General features: G+C 47.7%; 2 protein-coding genes across 5 annotated transcripts; both read left to right on the top strand.

Moving 5' to 3' along the window:
* Nucleotides 1-234: 234 nt before the first annotated feature.
* Nucleotides 235-3395, top strand: LOC117850351 (protein NRT1/ PTR FAMILY 2.11). The gene is made up of 2 exons (XM_034732182.2): nt 235-1291; nt 1398-3395. The coding sequence occupies exons 1-2, from the start codon at nt 1123-1125 to the stop codon at nt 3023-3025; spliced, it is 1797 nt and encodes a 598-aa protein (XP_034588073.1). The 5' UTR covers nt 235-1122; the 3' UTR covers nt 3026-3395.
* A 6098-nt stretch (nt 3396-9493) lies between these two features.
* Nucleotides 9494-16937, top strand: LOC117846863 (putative disease resistance protein RGA3). Of its 4 annotated transcripts, XR_004638485.2 has the most exons (5): nt 9495-10415; nt 10757-14229; nt 15166-15248; nt 16080-16374; nt 16488-16937. XR_004638485.2 is itself a non-coding variant. In XM_034727967.2 (4 exons), the coding sequence occupies exons 1-3, from the start codon at nt 9619-9621 to the stop codon at nt 15213-15215; spliced, it is 4320 nt and encodes a 1439-aa protein (XP_034583858.1). In that variant the 5' UTR covers nt 9495-9618; the 3' UTR covers nt 15216-15248; nt 15563-15786. The 4 variants fall into 4 exon arrangements, 3 of the variants coding, with proteins under 3 accessions (XP_034583859.1, XP_034583858.1, XP_034583857.1); XM_034727967.2 differs by lacking the exons at nt 16080-16374; nt 16488-16937 and adding an exon at nt 15563-15786; XM_034727966.2 differs by lacking the exons at nt 16080-16374; nt 16488-16937 and adding an exon at nt 15330-15786.
* The last annotated feature ends 2689 nt before the right edge of the window (nt 16938-19626 follow it).

Here is a 19626-nt window from a genome sequence, read left to right as displayed (position 1 = left end):
GGCGTTCTGGAGGGGCGGTGGCACTCGGAGGCGCGACCGGATGGTGGGGGTGGGTGAAGGAGCCGGTGAGGGTGGGGAGGAGCCGGCGGTGGCGCTCGGAGGGGCTAGATCCGGGCTGGGAGGCGCTCAGGAGGGGCGGCGGTGGTGCGGCCGGATGGCGGGGGTGGGTGGAGGAGAGGGGCGGGGAGGCGGCCGTTGGGGGCCGCCGGTGGGGAGGGCCGGCGGGGGTGGGGGGTGGGGGGCGGGGTGGGTAGGGGATTTTCATTTTTTTTATTTTTTCCCCCTCTAGTACCGCTTATTTCAGCTAGTACTAAAGGGACCCCTCTAGTACCGATTGTGCAGTACCGGTTGCACAACCGGTACTAGATGGGGGTTACGAACCAGTAGTAGACGTCAGTTTTCTAGTAGTGAAGATTCTATTGAGTTACTATATAGAGATTGGGATATGCCCCGCGTGATAAACGTGTACACATCCCGCAGATACACGTGTGCGTTACTATTATGCATGTGGTGGGAGGTAGAGAGACAGATGCATACATGTTGCTCTAATTTCTACCGCGTACTGTACATATATTTAATAATTTGGACGTACTCCCTCCATCCTCCTGTAATACAAGGCATCCAAGCATTCAAAATTTATCCTTAAATACAATGCATATTTGATGATTGTCATTTAATTTTTTTCTATAACTAACGAGATAAGAGTGCTTGATTGGTGGATTATTACTAAAAATAAGTTACTTATTATCTGCAACTATAACAACTACTGTTAACTCAGTGGTGCATAATATGTTCTAAAATCTAGTGGTGCATAATATGTTCTAAAATCTTTAGGATGGCTTGAATTTCAGGACGGAGTGAGCACGATTGTTAGCCGACACGGAGTTGCTAGCTCGCTACACACCAAGCAAGCCTTGGTGGTATCTTCTCTTCCCCAGCTGCATCCCGGCAAGGCTCTGCCTGCTTTCGCGCGTCGGCTTGTCTTGGTTCGTACGTCGTCTATAAAGACCGCCTCCTCAATTCCTACCACACAATCATCCCAGCAGCAGCAGATCGGATAGCCTCTCCTCTCGTCTTCAATTCTGAGCCAAGCAAGAATTAATTGAGGGCAGGGCAGATATTATGATGGACAAAGCCGCCACCGGCGATAAGCCGGAGGACGAGCACAAGGCGTACGCCTTTGCCGTCGTCGCGGATGGCGATAACATGAAGAAGAGGCACCTCTCCGACGACGACGACGGTGCCGCCGGCGACAACTACCGGGGATGGAAGTCCATGCCCTACGTTATAGGTCCGTCGTCGTCCTCTGCCCCTTGAGCTCGCTAATCGCTGGATCATGTTGCTTGCATTGCATTGCATTGCATGGCTAATCACATGTCGATGTGTTGTGTGCACAGGGAACGAGACATGCGAGAAGCTTGGCACCATCGGCACCACGGCCAACCTGCTCGTCTACCTCACCACCGTCTACGGCATGAAGAGCGCCAGCGCCGCCACGCTGCTCAGCCTCTGGGACGGCACCGTCAACCTCGCCCCTATCCTCGGCGCCTTTCTCAGCGACTCCTACCTCGGCCGCTACACCACCATCGGCCTCGCCTCCATCGCCTCCTTCGTCGGCATGATCCTCCTCACCCTCACCGCCGCCGTCCCCTCCCTCCACCCGCACGGCACGGGGCCCTCCGCGACACAGATGGCCGTGCTCCTCGTCTCCTTCGGGCTGCTTGCCGTGGGAGCCGGCGGAATCAGGCCCTGCAACCTCGCCTTCGGCGCCGACCAGTTCGACCCGCGAACGCCGGCCGGACGAAGAGGAATCACCAGCTTCTTCAACTGGTACTACTTCACCTTCACCATCGCCATGATGATCTCCGCCACGTTCATCATCTACCTCCAGAGCAGCGTCAGCTGGGCGCTCGGCCTCGCCGTCCCGGCCACGCTCATGGGCCTCTCCTGCGCGCTCTTCTTCATGGGCACGCCCCTCTACGTCCGCGTCCGCCCCGAGGGCAGCCCCTTCACCAGCTTCGCGCAGGTCCTCGTCGCCGCCGCCCGCAAGCGCCGCCTCCCGGCGCCCGCGTCCCTCGGCGAGCTCTTCGACCCGCCGCACCGGAGCAACCTCATCACCAAGATCGCCTACACGGACCAGTTCGTCTGCCTCGACAAGGCCGCCGTACTCACCCCCGAGGACGAGCTCGCGGCGGACGGTTCAACGGCAGCGAACCCGTGGCGGCTGTGCACGCTGCAGCAGGTGGAGGAGGTCAAGTGCCTGGCCAGGCTGATCCCGGTGTGGTCGTCGGGGATCGTCTACTACATTGTGCTCACCAACCTGAGCAAGTACAACGTGCTCCAGGCCATGCAGACGGACCGGCACCTCGGCCGGTCGGGTTTCCAGATCCCCGCGGGCTCCTTCGTCGTGTTCAACATGCTGGCGCTCACGGTGTGGCTCCCCGTGTATGACCGGCTTCTCGTGCCGGCACTACAGCGGGTGACCAAGCGCGAGGGCGGCATCACTCAGTTTCAGCGGATCGGCACCGGCATCGTCATGTCCATCGCCACAATGCTCGTGGCGGCGGCGGCGGAATGGCACCGGCGCAGGGTCGGGGACTCGACGTCGTGTTTCGTGCTGGTGCCGCAGCAGGTGCTGGCGGGGGTGTCGGAGGCTTTCGCGGTGATCGGGCAGGTGGATTTCTACTACAAGCAATTCCCGGAGAACATGCGGAGCGTCGCCGGCGCCGTGCTCTCGCTGGGATTCGCCGTCGCCAGCTACGCCAGCGGGCTCATGGTGACGGTGGTGAATCAGAGGACGGGTGGGCGCGACGGCCGGCCGGACTGGCTGGCGCAGGACCTCAACCAGGGGCGATTGGACCTCTACTACCTGCTTATCGCGGCCATGGCAGCGGTGAACCTCGTGTACTTCGTGGCGTGCGCGCGCTGGTACAGGTTCAAGAAGTCGGACGCCGGCATCGCCGTCGTCGTGCTGCAGGGAAACAATGACGGCCTCAAGGTTAAGGCTGCAGCTCCTCCCGTATGAAGGCTTCCACACCTTAATAAAGATATGGAATAGTTGCCATCGATTTAACGTCTGAATTTGGGAGAAGAAAACAAGCAAGAACAGAGCAAGCTTTGAGGATGGTAGTACAATGGACAGGTAGAGCAGTCCTGGGAATCGCCAAGTGCTATGGTCGCTGTTTCATCTTTTGCAACTCGTGCTGCCAATTGTTCGCGCCATACCAAAGTTTCTGATGATCGGAGCTACAGTGATTAAATCAGAGATTCTGCAAGTCAACAGCATGCACTATGTGTGATTCTTTAGGTTCTCGTGCTCCTGTCCTGTCAAAGTAGGGTGTTTCCAGGGACCCGGATTGCTCTGCTTCTGCTGTCATGTGATGTGAGTGCATCAATTCGCACTGCGTTTCACAGAAATGTTCAAAGCACTCCCTCAAAAAGAAGTTAATAGCAGCACAAAACACTTTATTGCCAAATTAATAAGTTTAAAATCTTTTAAAGTTACAACGGAAAATAAACATCAACAGAAGAGCCTAGGATCGCTACTTGCACCAAATGTCAAATTGCTATGGTCGGAGGAACTGGCAGTCCAAGGGCCCGCAGGGTTCCGGCTCTAGCTTCTTCCACAGTTCCAGTTGGAGCTCTACCAAACAGTTTGGTTAAAAATAGTTCCACCCTTAGAGCATTAGAGTAGTCGGAGCTATTTTATATAGAGAAGTTGAAAAAAAATGGCTCCTCCAGCTCCTTCTCATATTAGGAGGAAAGAAGGTCTAAATTACGAGTTTTCATCCGGTTGACCCACTCCACGTGCATCCGGCATCCCCTCCTTCTCCGTTCTTAATAAAAAAATATTTTTTACACAAAAATTTATGCGACAAAAAGATCGTAGAAAAATATTTGCATGCAAAAGTTTGTGAACAGATTTCCGTGAAACAAAACTAGAAGAAAAGGTTTTTGAAAACAAACATTTGGGGAAAGAGTTTTGAAAAAGATATAGAAAAATTTTAGGAAAGATGTTCTGAAAACAAAAAATTGTGAACAAAGTTTAGAGAAAAAGATTCGAGAAAAATCTAGAACCAAAACTTTAGACAAAAATTTTTGGAAAAAAACGAAAAAGAAAATTGGCCTGACGGCGGTGGGAGGCAAGCTCGCCTCTGCGCTCCCAGCGGGGGAGCTTGCCACGGCGGCCCGCGCGCTACCGCCCCTGGCAGGAGAGCACACCCGGCCTAGCGACGCCGCTCCCCGTGGGGGAGCTCGCCGCGGAGGCTCACACGCCGCCGACGGGAATGCTCGGTCCATCCTAGCGCCGCTGCTGCCTGCGGGGAGCTCGCCCCCAGGGAACGAGCACCGCCACTGCCAGTGGGGGGCTGAAGCTCGCCATGGGCCGGAAGTCGGGGCAGCTCGCTTGGCCCGCGCACCCCCACCTGCCTCCGAGCAGCCGCGACACGCACCTCGCCTACGAGAGGAAAGAGAATGAAAGAGAAGAAAATGGAGGAGGCAAAGTCGCAGATGATAAGGTTGTCGTGGGGCCGTGCACATGAGGGATGGGCGTGTCGGGATATAAAATGGACCGGTAGCCGGCGAGCTTACAGCCATCCGCAGAATTAGGAATGGGCAACACTTTCAAAAATAGTTTTTTTCCCTGGAACAAGTCGCAATAGATTTGCTGTGCACATTTATTTGAAGAGGTAAAAGGAAAACGAATGATTATTACTCAATCACATTCAGTTAAATTATGCGGACAGTAGCGCCTGGCATAGCATACTTCCAGTTTTAAAACTTCATAAACTAATGCAAAGTTAGATATATTCAGTGTTTTGAGTCGTACAATGTCTAAATCTCTTATGCGAGCTCGAGAACAAGAGATTGCAGAGCAACACCGATGTTGCAGATTTATCTACGATCGAATTCGCATATATTTTGCACATTGAAAATTGAATGTTGGATTTAATGGGCATCAGACAGAATCAAGACGTTCGCTGAGGGCCTTGATCTGGGCAATGGTGTACTCCACACCTTGCAGGACCTCGCGCCTGGTGCTCTCGACCGTGTCCATGAACGGAGCAGTACCGGTGCTCTCGACCTCGTCGCCTGTAAAGGAGCTGAGCATGGAGACGACGTTGCCCAGCTTAGCCCGCGCCTGGTCCACAGATGCGCGACAACTGATCGACGGCCCTGCTATATCTCCGACTCCGATCCTGCTGCTTCAGTGAATATAATCGATCATCAGATGAACACTAAAGTATGTCGATCAGTATGCATGTCTGAACAGTATTGGCATTGTCTGGAATTCTAATCACCACAAACAACGGCAGCAGCCCAGGCGCAGGTGCCGGCGGCGGCAACTCATCACCCTCCCCAAGCAACACCAACGGCAGCGACCCGCCCACGCCCCCGGCCGTGCCCGTCATCTTGGACAGCAATACAGCATAGCCGATCTGGTGGATCCGGAGTCCAATTTCGATGAAGGCCCGATTTCTTGGTGCCCGTCATCTGGCGGTGGACTTTTGTAGCAGGGGTGCAACCAACAGGTGAAGGCCCGATTGAACCAACAGTTTCCCAAACCAAAACAGACACCATCAATTTCGATGCCGATTCCCCCATCCAAATATCAAACTATTTTTTCCATTTGTTCAAGTTTTTTAATTGGATTCGATTCACTTTGGATGGGAACGCACAGCACAGCCGGCCTTGCAGCAGGTTCACACTGTTTTTTGTCTTCCATCGCAGCGCAGCCTCGGTCGTCGTCGTCTCGTCTGCATGTGCAGGATTGTTTGTTTAGCAGTTAGCAGATATCCAAGCAATTAGGGTTAGAAATTAGGGCCTTACAAAAATCTGACTTAAATCCCAAAAATTGAGTTACCTGGCTTAAGTCAAATGTGGCCGTACAAAAATCTGACTTGTGTTCACAATTTCAGGCTGGCAAAGTGGGGTGGTACTTCATGGAAGTCAACATGAATTAGAAGCTAAATTTTGTGAGTTGTATAATCTTTTATTCGGCCAACCAAATAGACCAGCATAAGAACGGATATTATTTTCGGTTTTAAAATATCGAATTTGAAGGGAATTTTGCTACCCTCTTGAAAACTGGTGTAAGATTATGCTAGGGAATCGCTGAGTGCTAAGTTTCAGTTTTGATGGGGGCATTGGGCTCACCAGGTTTTGATGGGCCAACCGCTGCCCCACACCAAGGAGGTGTGCAGGCCCAGTTCAATTGTTTTTACCTTGCTTTCCACTTAAATATTCTTTTACAACGATGTGGCGAAACCATTTCTTTCCTTAAGAGTGTTGCGTATGGTCGAACTATAAAACATTGGGTGGTTAGATAGACTTTCCGACACCATTTTAGGGGCGATAGAATCGTTGGTACGGTGCACGGCATGACACCACCCCTTTAAATCCTGGTACCCATATTTAGTTGGGAAGATTCGACCTGAGCATTTTGCAAGCTGGGTCGGGCTCAGACGGAGCTGAAAAAAAAAAGCTCCGTTCGTTGCGAGCTGAAAAATTGTACCCTCGAAAGTCCCATAAACATTATCGGACTGAGTTTTTAGGTTGGGCTCAGGCTGACCTGATTTTTTTCGGACTTAGTTTTCCTGACCACGAAACCTACTGGGCTCGAGCCGTTCCCGAAATGCTTAGGGGAAGATACAATAATTTACCGGATTGTCTCCACTAATAAAAATTGTACACTCCTATACGTCCTAATTAGGAGGTACTTATGTTGTACTTAGAAGAGAAAGGTGCTGACATTGTGTTGGCGATCTCGGCACAGGATATGACAGTGTATTAGAACTAGTTTGTGACACCATCCACGCTTTTATGGGTCTGAACCGTATCACCAGACAATTAATCGTACGTATACAAAATTCTCAACAATAAATTAATTCATGTGTATATTGTTCAAAACTCAATCCATTTACTTATACTTCAAAAACCAATCCATATGTATATACTTAAATTCATTTACTTATACTTTAAAAACCAATCCATGTGTATATACTTAGAAAAATTATATTAAGTATTTCAATTCATTTGCTTGTACTTCAAAAACCAATCCATATGTATATACTTTGTAGAAAAATTAAGTATTTCAATTCATTTGCTTATACTTTAAAAATCAATCCATGCGTAAATACTTAAAAAATAGATTAAGTATTTTAATTCATTTGCTTATACTTCAAAAAAATTTCAATTGTTCAAAAAATTTAGATTAAGTATTTCTAATTCATTTGCCAATGACACAGATAATGACCAGGAAGGATAAACTCCTCGAGACCGAAGTTTTCAGGGGAATACAAGAACAACTATGTGGATTTCTTCTAGACGAGGTCACAAATCCTGCGGGGGAGTTTCATAATGATGGATCAAATCTAGTGCACCCTGAGGAGTCGGGTTCGGGATAATACATACGATATGTGTATGCACAATATGTATGTATGTATGTATGTATGTATGTATGTATGTACGTCTGTCTGTCTGTAGCACAAGCAATATATATATATATATATATATATATATATATATATATATATATCTCAAATGTTATATTAAAGATAAATAGAACTTTACATAATAGCGTATTAGAACTAGTATAAGTAAAGGAAACAAATACGAAATATGAATATAGAATAAAGAAACAAAAAATAAGGAAAGGAGGAAAAAACAACCGCTCCGTATATGGCGTGACATGCCCTTTAGTACTGATTATTTCAACCGGTACTTAAAGGACCTCCTCTAATACTATTAGAATAATTGTTAGTACCGGTTGTACGAGAGACGGGTTATGAATGGGTACTTGACCAATTTTTTCGGTAGTGCAAGTGTTCAGTTTTTGGGCGGTCGAGCCTCGAGGTCGGCTCAAGTGGCTTGATTTGTTATTGTGATGATATCGTATATTGGGATTTAGAACTTCAAGACAAGATGCCTCGCTGGCGTGTTTTTAACGTGATTCTCCCCTTGTTTGGAATAACGAGGTGTATTTTATTTTATTAGGACAAGCATTTGACCAATGAATACTCTATTAATACAATTTTAATATGACACAAAATATAATTATAAGTATTTTGTAATATGGGTAATCTAATAAAATCAAGTTTGTGTTCAAAAAATATATATAGTCGACTTGTCAACCAGTATCTCCATGTTATCTTGTCTGTTGGCTCTGAACGTCCAAAAAGAATGCTAATTGGTGAGCTACTGAGGTCAATTATAACCTGTGAGACCCATTGGTCCAAAAAGAATGCTAATTGGTGAGCTACTGAGGCCAATTATAACCTGTGAGACCCATTGGTACATCAGTGAAATCACTAAATTGCTTTGACTAGGTAAAAAGGGTTAATTTGTCTAGTTTTAAGAGATGTGAGATGCGTGTTGTCTAGTATTTGAGCTCAAGGTTTTTCTTACTCATCCCTTCCTTCCTCCTCCGAACCTCTCATCCGAGCCCAATCTCTCGCATGGCGCCCGACCCCTCTTAGGCCCCCTTTGGACCATAGGATTCATGTAGAAATTTTGTAGGATTTGAATCCTATAGGAATTTTTCCTATGTGTCTCTTTGGAACAAAGGATTGGTCAACCTTTTAATCCTTCCAAATTCCTCTGGAATGGTTCAGTCCATAAAAATTTTGCAGGAAATCTAACATGAGGTCTAACCTCTTGGAAACTTTTCTTTGTGTCTATCTCTCCCTTCTCATTTGTTTTTTTTTCCTACGTTGCATCTAAATACACAATTGCAAACTTTCCTACATTCTCAATCCCTCTAGAATTGGAAATGTCTACGTTTTTCCTATTCCTATGTTTTGAGATTTCTTTCAAAGAGGTCCTTAGCTTTTTGTTTTATTTGTTATCATGACTGATAGTACGTGACAGTAACCGTGCAACACCTAGGTACGTGACAAGGCGACACATGCATATACCAGCTCATTGGCTCGCCCTAATCAGGCACTACCATCCACAGAAGTGGCGCCAGAAATCTGACAACGGGCGTGAACCAGGCTGTACCCTCGTGGTCATTGTAGAATGCACATGGAAAGCCGTGATGATATTATTTTGTATTACGGCTTTCGATGCAACCAATAAATTAACAAGGTGTTAACGTGACTCTCCCTGGTTTGGAATAACAAGGTGTATTTTATTTTATTAGGACAAGCATTTGACTAATGAATTCTCTATTAATACGATTTTAATGTGATACAAAATATAAATATAAGTATTTTGTAATACGGGTAATCTAATAAAATCAAGTTTGTGTTCGAAAAATATATATAGTTGACTCGTGGATCGGTGTCTCCATGTTATCTTGTCAGCTGGCTCTCAACGTCCAAAAAAGAATGCCAATTGGCTCAATGTCCAAAAAGAATGCCAATTGGTGAGCTGCTACATGAGCGGAAAGCAAGTCGATTTGTCAACTTCAGATCTAGCAGCTAAAACAATTATTTTAGGCGAGCGCCATTTTGTATTACGGCTTTCGATGCAACCAATAAATTAAGCGCCCCAAGAAGGTCAGTGCTTGGCGTTGGTCTCCAAAGCGCTTCCGCAGACCATCCTCTTCTCCACTCCAAAGTGTTTCCCTGTCTTCTCATTTCTCAGCGTGCGTTCTCGTGAGCTCTGACTGCTCCAATGGCCGAGCTTGTGGGCAGCATGGTGGTCAGGCCACTGCTGTCCCTCGTGATGGAGAAGGCGTCCAGCTACCTCCTGGACCAGTACAAGGTGATGGAGGGCATGGAGGAGCAGCACAAGAAGCTCAAGGTCATGCTGCCGGCCATCCTGGAAAGGATCACTGACGCAGAGAAGCAGGCAACCTCCAGAGAAGCAATCAGACCCTGGCTTCAGGAGCTTAAGGTGGCGGCGTACGAGGCCATCCAAGTCTTCGATGAATTCAACTATGAGGCCCTCCGTCGTCAAGCCAAGAAAGAGGGGCGCTACATCAAGCTCGGGATGGGCAACCGCATCATGTTCCGTTACAGGATGGGCAACAAGCTTTGCAAGATTGTGCGCAATATTGAGGCCCTTGTCAAGCAGATGCGCGACTTTCGGTTCGACAAACAGCCACAAGCGCAGGTCCAGATAAACTATCTGCGTGAGAATGACTCCACCATGGTTGACCCAGAGATTGTCAGCAGATCCAGAGATGAAGAGAAGCAAAAGATTGTTAGAATGTTGGTCAAAGAACAAGCTAACAATAAGGATCCGATGGTCGTTCCCATTGTTGGAATGGGTGGGTTGGGTAAGACCACCCTAGCTCAGCTCATCTATAATGATCCTGAAGTGAAGAAGCATTTCCACCAACTGCTGAAGTGGGTCTGCGTGTCAGATGATTTCGATATTTGTAACCTTGCCAACAAGATCTGCAACGCTTCTGAGAGCAACCTGGAGAATGCCTTGCAGAACCTTCAGAGAGAACTCGCTGGAAAGAGGTACTTTTAGAATTTATTAAATTGATGTTGATTCACTCATCTCAAACACGCACACGGGTTTTGTTTCCTCGCACACGCTCAAAATATGTGCATTGCCCTTGATAATAACATGTAATTGAAAAGGACAAGTAAAGCGCATGCAAACTACATACACAAAATTCAACTTCAAACTTAGATCAAGAAGACAACAACGCCTCACCGCTAGCAAGTTTCCCTCTTGGATATGCACGGAACTTGCACATCTCACATACCATTTACGCTTCCTCTTGTGGCATTCACATAACTTAAGAAAAAAACGTACTCAAATAGAAACGCACTAATGGCATGATTATTTGTAACAGGTACCTTCTTGTATTGGACGACGTCTGGAATAAGGATGCTAACAAGTGGAACAAGCTGAATGCCTGTCTTAAACATGGTGATGTTGGTAGCGCCATACTAACGACAACCCGTGATAAAGAAATAGCTCAACTCATGGGTACAGTTGAAGAACATGGCATTGCACGTTTGGACAATAAATTCATCAAGGAAATTATTGAGGCTAAAACATTCATTTCGCAAGAGAGAAAACCAGCTGATTTAGCTGGCTTGGTTGATGATGTTGTTGAGAGATGTGCGGGGTCTCCATTGGCAGCGAAGGCACTAGGATCTGTACTACGTGGCAAGACAACCAAAGAATGGGAGGCTGTGCTTAGCAAAAGCATCGCCCATAACAAGGACGATCAAATCCTGCCTATTCTCAAGCTCAGTTACGATGACCTGCCATCACACATGAAGCAGTGCTTCGCTTTCTGTGCTGTGTTTCCCAAGGACCATGAGATTGACGTGGAAATGCTGATCCAACTATGGATGGCAAATGACTTTATTCCCGAACAAAAAGATGTTCATCATGAAACAATTGGTAAACAGATTTTCAGTGAGCTGGTCTCAAGGTCATTCTTTCAAGATGTGAAGCAAGTCAAAGGGGGAAGATATTTCTCTACAAGTACATGTAAAATCCATGATCTTATGCACGATGTGGCACTATCTGTCATGGGCAAAGAAGTTGCTACCATAACTGAGAAGCCAAAGCAGAGTGATGAGTTTTTTCAGAACACTTGTCGTCATATATTGTTATCATGTGACGAGCCAGAGGCCGTTTTGAATGATTCTCTGAATATAAGGTCTCCAGCTATGCAAACACTACTATGTGGTCGGCGCATAGGGAGTTCCCTGCAGCATCTCGCAAAATACAGCTCTCTGCGTGCATTGGAACTTCGGCAGGATAAGAGCACAATCCTACTGAAACCAAAGCAGCTACATCTCTTGAGGTATCTTGATATCTCGTGTAGTGATATAGTGGCACTTCCGGAAGATATCAGCATTTTGTACAATCTGCAAACGCTGAATGTTGCGCACTGTTGCAAACTTGGCCGGCTTCCAAAGGGAATAAAGTACATGACTGCCCTCCGTCACCTCTACACTCACGGATGTTGGGTGTTGAAGCGCATGCCACCAGAGGTTGGACATCTCACCTCCCTACAAACACTTACAAATTTTGTAGTTGGTACAGGCCCTGATTGCAGTAGTATTGCAGAGCTGCAGCATTTAAACAACCTTGGTGGTCCACTACTGCTTAGTCAACTCGAAAATGTGACAAATGCAGCAGATGCAAAACAGGCCAATCTTGGAAATAAAAAGGAGCTCAGGGAATTGTCATTAAGGTGGACAGCTAGTGAGGAGGAGAAACAACATTGTCATAAGGTGCTGGAGGGTCTCGAAGCTCCTCCTGGACTAGAGGCTCTGAGGATTGAGCATTACCAAGGAACCAGTTTCCCAACATGGATGGGTACGCTGACAAAAATGGTGGAGCTTCATCTTTCTGACTGTAACAAGTCCAATAAGCTTCCTCCACTTGGGAGTGTACCAGCTCTACAAGTTCTTCGTCTGGAAAGATTGAAAAAACTGGAAAGCTTGTGCAGTGGTGGTACATTCTTTCACTTTCCTAATCTGAAGGAGCTTAGGCTGGACGAACTGCCGGAATTTGATAGATGGTGTGAAGTAAACTGGGTCCAAGGAGAACAGATAATGTTTCCTCAACTTGAGAAGTTGTTTATTAGAGATTGTGGAAAGGTTACAGCATTACCAGGGCCAGCACTTCTCGGAGGATCGTGCTGTGGAGATTACAAGGAGCAAGACGAGAGGAAGCTTTGGTCGGCATTTCCAGTCCTGAAGGAACTCGAATTAGAATGCTTAGCAAAGTTTCAGAGGTGGGGGGGCGCTGCTGAAGCAACTCAAGGGCAGCAGATAATATTTCCTCAGCTTGAAATTTTATCAATTGGCGGATGTGAAGAGTTGACAACACTGCCAGAAGGACCTGAGCTCGGAGCAGCACCGAAGGTGCTAAAATCAGAGGACTTGACAACATTGTGTGGTGGAGATTATGGAAAGGCACGATCATCCTTTCCAGCACTGAAGGTACTTAGATTGTGTCGGTTGGACAACTTTCAGAGCTGGGAGGCAACGGAAGCAGATCAAGGAGATACAATATTTCCAAATCTTGAAGAGTTATCAATCGAAACGTGCCCCGAACTGGCAGCATTACCATCAGCTACATCTCAGGGAGTATCATTTGACCATAGTGATGTTACAGCATGGTCAGCATTTCCAAACTTAAAGAAGCTCTTGTTAGAAGACTTAGATAGTTTTAAGAGCTTGGGGATGACGGAAGCAACTCATGGTGAACAGCAGATATTCCCTGACCTTGAGACTCTGCGTGTTGAGAAATGTCCGAAGTTGACAACTCTACCGGGGGTGATAGAAGCACCAAAGCTCGGTGTATTAAAAATAAATGGCAGCCAACTGACAGCAATAATGGTGCCTAGAATTATTAACTCATTGTCCGAACTGGCGTTATCAGTCGAAGACACAGAAACTACTTTACCAACTGTGCATAGTGCCTTTGAGCTGGTGGACGCCAATAATAATAAATCCCCTCTGACACGTCTGCAGCTAAGAGGCTGCAACTTTCTGTTCCCCTCAATTCCACTGGCACTATGGACATGTTTTGTCCAGCTCCAATATTTGGTAATTGAGAGGATCAACCATGCGCTTGTCTACTGGCCAGAAAAAGAGTTCCAGATCTTGGTATCCTTGAGGCGCCTTTCCATTCAGGAGTGCAGGGGTCTGATTGGGTACGCGAAAGCTGCTCCTGGCCAACCAATATCAGAAAGGAGCCAAGTTCTGCCCCGTCTCGAGTCTCTACGCATATGGGATTGTGAAAGTCTGGTAGAGGTCTTCAACGTCCCCGCATCTCTCAAGAAGATGGATTTGCGCGGCTGCCCTGAGCTTAAGTCCATATTCGGAGAGCAACAGGACGAGCCAACATTCAATCAAGGGCCCAGCGCTGCACCGAAGCTGTCATCATCGGCCCGGGATCACTTACTACTTCCGTGTCTTGAATCTCTATATATACAGCGGTGCGAAAGCTTGTCAGAGGTTCTCAACCTTCCCCCATCCCTCAGGGAAATACATATTTCTTGGTGTGGCAAACTCCAACTCCTATCAGGCCAGCTGGATGGACTCCAAACACTACATATTTGGGTATGCCCAGAGTTGAGATCACTGAAATCTTGCTTGGGAGAGTTTTCAACCCTGGAACGCCTCAATCTTAACGGTTGCAAAAGACTGGCATCCTTGCCCGATGGGCCACAAGCATACTCATCTCTCCGTCATCTTTTCATTAAATCATGTCCAGGTATACAGTCGCTTCCTTCATCCCTGAAGAAGAGACTGGACAACCTCATTCATAAAAAATTGGATGCTCGTTACGAAGGTACCCACCAAACTCATTTGTCGTTTCACCATCAAATGCATAAATCTGCTCATGTTTATTATCCTCTTCAACCTGAGACCCCGCATTCTAGAAATATATATACCAGTCGCCTTAAAGCATCCATACAGTAGTTTGAACGATATGGTGTGATTATTTTTACATTAGAGAAAGGTGCAGCACACGACCACAGAATTTTGGTGCCTTGGTATAATCATGTCAAGTTGTATTACTTAATTATCCATTTCGAATTTCTAAATAGATATGACTACTAAAGAAGCTGCTTAACGAGACTGATATGTAAGGAAAAATAGATTATCTTTGGTCCTCCACTTCTGTCTTCAGTTCATCTTTATTCTGTGAACTGCTACTAGTATTTGCGTCTATAGACTATAGCTAGGTGTGAACTGTGCCCAGAAATTATTGACAAGAATAGTGGAAAGAACTCAGCAATCACTAAAAAAGCATGAAGAGTGTCCCATTGCACAATACGAAATTTAAAAAATCCAAGTGATCCCTCCCCACTTGGACAATTAAGAACACGACTATAGATTGTTTTCAATTTGCATTGAACTGATATTTTTCTATTTCCCTAATGTTACACCTCAAATAGAGATGCCAAGTTGCCAATGCAACGAAGGTTTTTACTTATCAATTTAATTGAATTTTGCTGTCTAAAGGACAAAATGTGGACTAAATAAAAGGTCCCAGGAGCCTACTGTGTGGTACCTTTCTTTTAATGTTTTTGGCTAACTTCACGCCTTTAGATGCACAAAAATGTACTATTTCTGTTTTTGTTTCATAAAGAACTGGAGTTTTTCTCTTTGCAATTCGGTAGTTGTATATTTTAATATGCATACTCGAATCTGCTTGACGCACACGTTTTTCATGTTATACTCTAGATTTCTATTGATAAATCCTAACATCAGCGATTACCAGGTGCCAAGTTATTGAAACCAAAGACATGGAAATATGCCATTCATTTGTAGAAATCAGTGAGCTGTCAAAACATTAAGTACCAGGTTAGTAGCATAAAAAGTTTGGGTTTTTATTAGAATCATTTCAATTAATCTAGTGTTGATTCCATATCCTGTCTAATGTAGGGACATGTTTGCCTCATTTACTATAATATGGAAATGCTATTTTCCTTCTATGTTGATCGTTGATCAAGGTCTGAGTTACCATACAGGCTCTGATGCAAGTTGTTAAAGGCAGTATAAATTCTATACCAGACATTTATTTATATTTGATAATCATGAGAGATATATTACTATTTTATTTTTACATCAAATGGATGTGGAGGCTGGGATATTAATACTTTCTCCCATTAATACAGCTACATCATGGCAGTTATCTCCCTGTGATTGGAAGAGAGTTCTGCATTTTGCATACCAACTGCAACTATGATGTTTATAACTGAGCCTGGAGAGATATTATGCCATTTCTGTGACCATTCTCTTCTATTATGTCCATTTCACATATTCAAAACAAAATTTTCCCTTAAGTGACTATTCTATTGAATTGATATTTTCCTTTTTCAGATAATACTGACATTTTTAACTTGCTTTACTTCCCCTTAACATGATTGGAAGTTGAAGACCATGCCTAAATTTCAAATGTGCCTTCCTTTTAGTGCATTACTTCTTCGGTGACCAATTAGCGTTTTGACTAGTTGCTACTGATCAATTATTCATACATGCCAAAGGACCAATAACTTCATGGTGCATCCAATTAAATTGTAACTGATTTCATGCTATCAACATGCAAAAAGATAGTCAGTTTGACACCCAGCCACAATCAAACAATAACTTAGTATTTTGAAATGATTATCGCAATTGCGATGCTTTGTGCAGAGAAGATGACTCTTCGAGGTTAAGGAAGATTCTACAAATACCCAACAAGTTTCGCGAAGGAGGCAGTGAATTATTTCAAGCTGGTGGCATAATAGTGCACACGAATACATACTTGTATGCGCATTGCAATATTGTAAAATGTACCAAAGTGCAGTCACTGCCTTCTTCCCACAAACAAACAGCACTCGATAAACACATAAAGTCATTCGCTCATGACTTGCCGGTGAGCTACTAAGACTCCAAGACACTGGCACATCTTGTACAAAGGTGGTTCACTCTAGAACCTGATCACAAGGTAGGCACACCTTGCACTCTCTCTTCTCTAGTCTATCCTAGCACTAATCATTTTTCTAAGTTTGTGCTAAGCTTTTGATGGATCACTTAAGCACTTTTGGTGGTTTGGATCAGGATGTGTTCTTGTCTTTAATGAACTCCTGCACACTTCAACATCATCCAGCAACTCCAAATGGCCAAATGGAGGGGGTATAAATAGCTCAAGAGCTTAAAGAGCCATTGCTCCAACAGCTAGTTAAAGTATACCATCGGATGTTTTGATGGTCTATTTCTAGGTAGCATCGGAACATCCGGTGCAACTAGCCGTTGGCTCCCTTGTGCCCAACTTCTTCGAGAATTCATCCGACACTTCATCCGATGCCCCCATCGCATCATCTGATGCTGATGGTTTTCTGGCCAAAATCTCTTTGAAACTTCTCAAAGTAAATATGCTTCATTCGAGGGTCACCTCCATAGGGCATCGGAACATCCGGTGCTATAGGTCAATTCCTGCCTTTCCTGAGAATTGCCCCAACACTACTAAAATTTCCACCGTTGGATCATCTGGTGCTTCTTGGAATTCAATTGATTTCCCCATTGGACCAATTGTTCCGATGCTTACTCCGATGGGCCATGGCTTGGTTACTTGAATACCAAATACCTTGATTTGGACCTTGCCATGGTTTGGTTTGCATACTTGAATACCATGATTTGGACCTTACCCATGGTTTGGTTTGCATACTTGGGACCTAGAAAAGTTTTCTACAAGGCATATCCTTGACAAACCATTAGTCCCGATGACTATGTTGTCACTCAATCACCAAAATCACAAACTACGAACCAATGGGGCCATGTTCGCTACAAGGTGCACGGTGGAGTGCTTGGAACTTGGAAGGTCATGTATTTGAGAGCTCGTGCCACTAGGAATGGTGTTGGGGGGAAATGTTAACGACCTCCTTATACTCCTTAAACAATGGTTATAAGGGCCCGGGCCCACCTGCGACAACAGTAACCTCAGCCGACTTGGCACGTACAAGAAATATTTCACTCCGCCTCGCCCGACCCATGGTCCTAGGGTCGGACGCGCCCGACCCCTCGCCGCAAGGCTTCGCCTCGCTCGACCCCGGGCGCAAGGGGTCAGATGGGCCCGACCCCTCCCCGCAAGGCTCCGCCTCGCCCGACCCCAAGCGCTAGGGGTCGGGCGCATCCGGGCCCACAAGACAGGGATTCGCCTCGCCCGAGGGCGGGCGCGGACCAACAGACGAGAGTGCGGATCTCGTGGGCCCCCACCGATCTCACCATAAATGCGACCTGTGGGGCGCCTACCCGGAATGCGGCTCTAACGCGCAGAAAGGCGCCCGCGCTCCTCGACGTGACCCGCCACAGTCTTCGGGTTGTACACTGTAGCCACGACCGCACGGGGCTACAACGGCATCGTCCTAACTCTCCCCTGTGGCGTTCGTCGTAGGGCACTCATTGCCCACGCCGCCTAGCAACGGAGGGAGCGCCGCCCGGTTTCCCGCACGGCTTGGCAGCAGGGGCATGTTGGCCGCACCTCCCGGTCGGCACGTGAGGCTACAGAGGTCGATCGTCCTCCACGACGTGCACAACAACGGCGGCTAGACATCATCATCATCACGCATGGCTACAGCGGACGGTCGCCACGCATATCTTGCATGCCCGGCTACAACGGCCGACCGGAGACAGACAACCATCCCCCTCCGGTGGTCATGTTGACAGGGGACAGAGACCGGAGGGGAAGGCGACGACCCCGGGGGCCTGGCCTTTCTCCCTACGCTTTTACTTCCCTCCTCACCTTCTTCACTTCCCTTCGGGTCCTGGCTCAATTGTAACTTTTGTGCCCTCCTTGCGCTATAAAAGGAGGACCAGGAGGCCCGAGACAGGGACGGCTCTCAAGCAACTAAAACGCCCAACTCACAACCCTTCCATTCGAGCATCAGTGCATACCCATAGAGACTTGGGACCAGCTTCCCTCTCTCGCCCGTTTGTAACCCCTACTACAAACTCTGCGTGAGTAACACGAGCAGCATCCCACACTGGACGTAGGGCTATTCCTGCCCGAACTAGTATAAACCCCGTGTCCTCTCGCGCAACCATCCGAGCCATACGCGCATAGAAAACAAATTCACTTGCCGTAGTCTTGACTCGTAATTCTTGACAATGACAGTTGGCGTGCCAGGTAGGGGACCTTTGCGCGTACGACGATCATCACTGGCTTCGGATGGCCAACCGCGACATTGGCTTCGCTCCCGGCTCCCACGTCCGCTTCGGGAGCCTGGACTTCCTCGCCACGGGAGAGGGAATCGAGCTGATTTCTCTCCTCATCCTGCCCGCTCACCCCATCGCCTCCGGCTCCACCGCCAGAATGGTGGTGAGCCGTCGGGCGCGCACCACGGGACCTCCTTCGGAGGAGTGGCCCCTTGGCCTGCGCAACACCGCGGCGACTTACGGTCGTCTCCTAGCACGGTCCATGATTGTGCCACCCGCGAACAATGAGTTCGTGGGCGTGATGGGGACAGCCTCCGATGTTGGTTCCGACAACAGGAGCCACCACCCCTCGCGTGAGTGCTTCATGGCTGACGTGCACTCTAAGGGGTCCAACAACAACGGCGCCGAAGGGAGGCAGTGCACTCCCCCATCGCGCGCCGTAGCTACAATCGGGGCCCTCGCCAGGGTCTCGGAGTGGCCACGTCTGCCGGAGGCGCGCACGGTGCCCAATCAGGAGGTCGAGCACCCCCGCAATGAAGGCGGGGCGCGTCAACGGGCGTGCGACGTCCAGCGGCGCATCTGCGAGGACGAGAATCGTCCTCAACTCTTCGCACGTGCCAGCCAGAACATCGTCGCTGCAGCGGCCCTACTTTGATGACTCCCCGAGCCGACGACGCCTGAGGAGCATCAGGCCCACCAAGAGGTGCACAACCTGCTCGAGTGCGCCGCAGTCCAGCAGGCGGAGAGCTCCGCGTCCCAACGACGCAGGCCCAACGCCAGCAGGGCAGTGCACACCGCGCCTCCCAAAAGGCGTGGGGAGTCTGTCCACCAACCTCCCCCCGGGCGGAACCGGGCCGCGCCCGCTCGACGAACCCCACCGCCTGCAGGCGGTGGAGCACCATCCGTCCACCAGCGCGTCGGTCCTGTCCGCGACGCCCGTGACACCCTGGACGCGCGGAGGCGTTCCCGCGCGGACAGGGAGGATGGAGCGGACCGCGGCTACCACGTCCACCGTGGTGGCCACTATGATAGTGAAGAAGACCGG

The sequence above is a fragment of the Setaria viridis genome, chromosome 3, assembly GCF_005286985.2.
Source record: "Setaria viridis chromosome 3, Setaria_viridis_v4.0, whole genome shotgun sequence".
Taxonomy (NCBI): domain Eukaryota; kingdom Viridiplantae; phylum Streptophyta; class Magnoliopsida; order Poales; family Poaceae; genus Setaria; species Setaria viridis.
The sequence above is the reverse complement of the archived record's forward strand: the minus strand, read 5'-3'. Positions and strand labels throughout refer to the sequence as shown.

Bases quoted from the DNA above. Each gene is read 5' to 3' on its own strand.
- LOC117846863 (XM_034727967.2), top strand. From the start codon at position 9,619: ATGGCCGAGCTTGTGGGCAGCATGGTGGTCAGGCCACTGCTGTCCCTC. The intron at 10,416-10,756 runs GTACTTTTAGAA...TATTTGTAACAG, and splicing joins AGAGAACTCGCTGGAAAGAG to GTACCTTCTTGTATTGGACG. The intron at 14,230-15,165 runs GTACCCACCAAA...AGCGATTACCAG, and splicing joins ATTGGATGCTCGTTACGAAG to GTGCCAAGTTATTGAAACCA.
- LOC117850351 (XM_034732182.2), top strand. From the start codon at position 1,123: ATGATGGACAAAGCCGCCACCGGCGATAAGCCGGAGGACGAGCACAAG. The intron at 1,292-1,397 runs GTCCGTCGTCGT...TTGTGTGCACAG, and splicing joins GTCCATGCCCTACGTTATAG to GGAACGAGACATGCGAGAAG.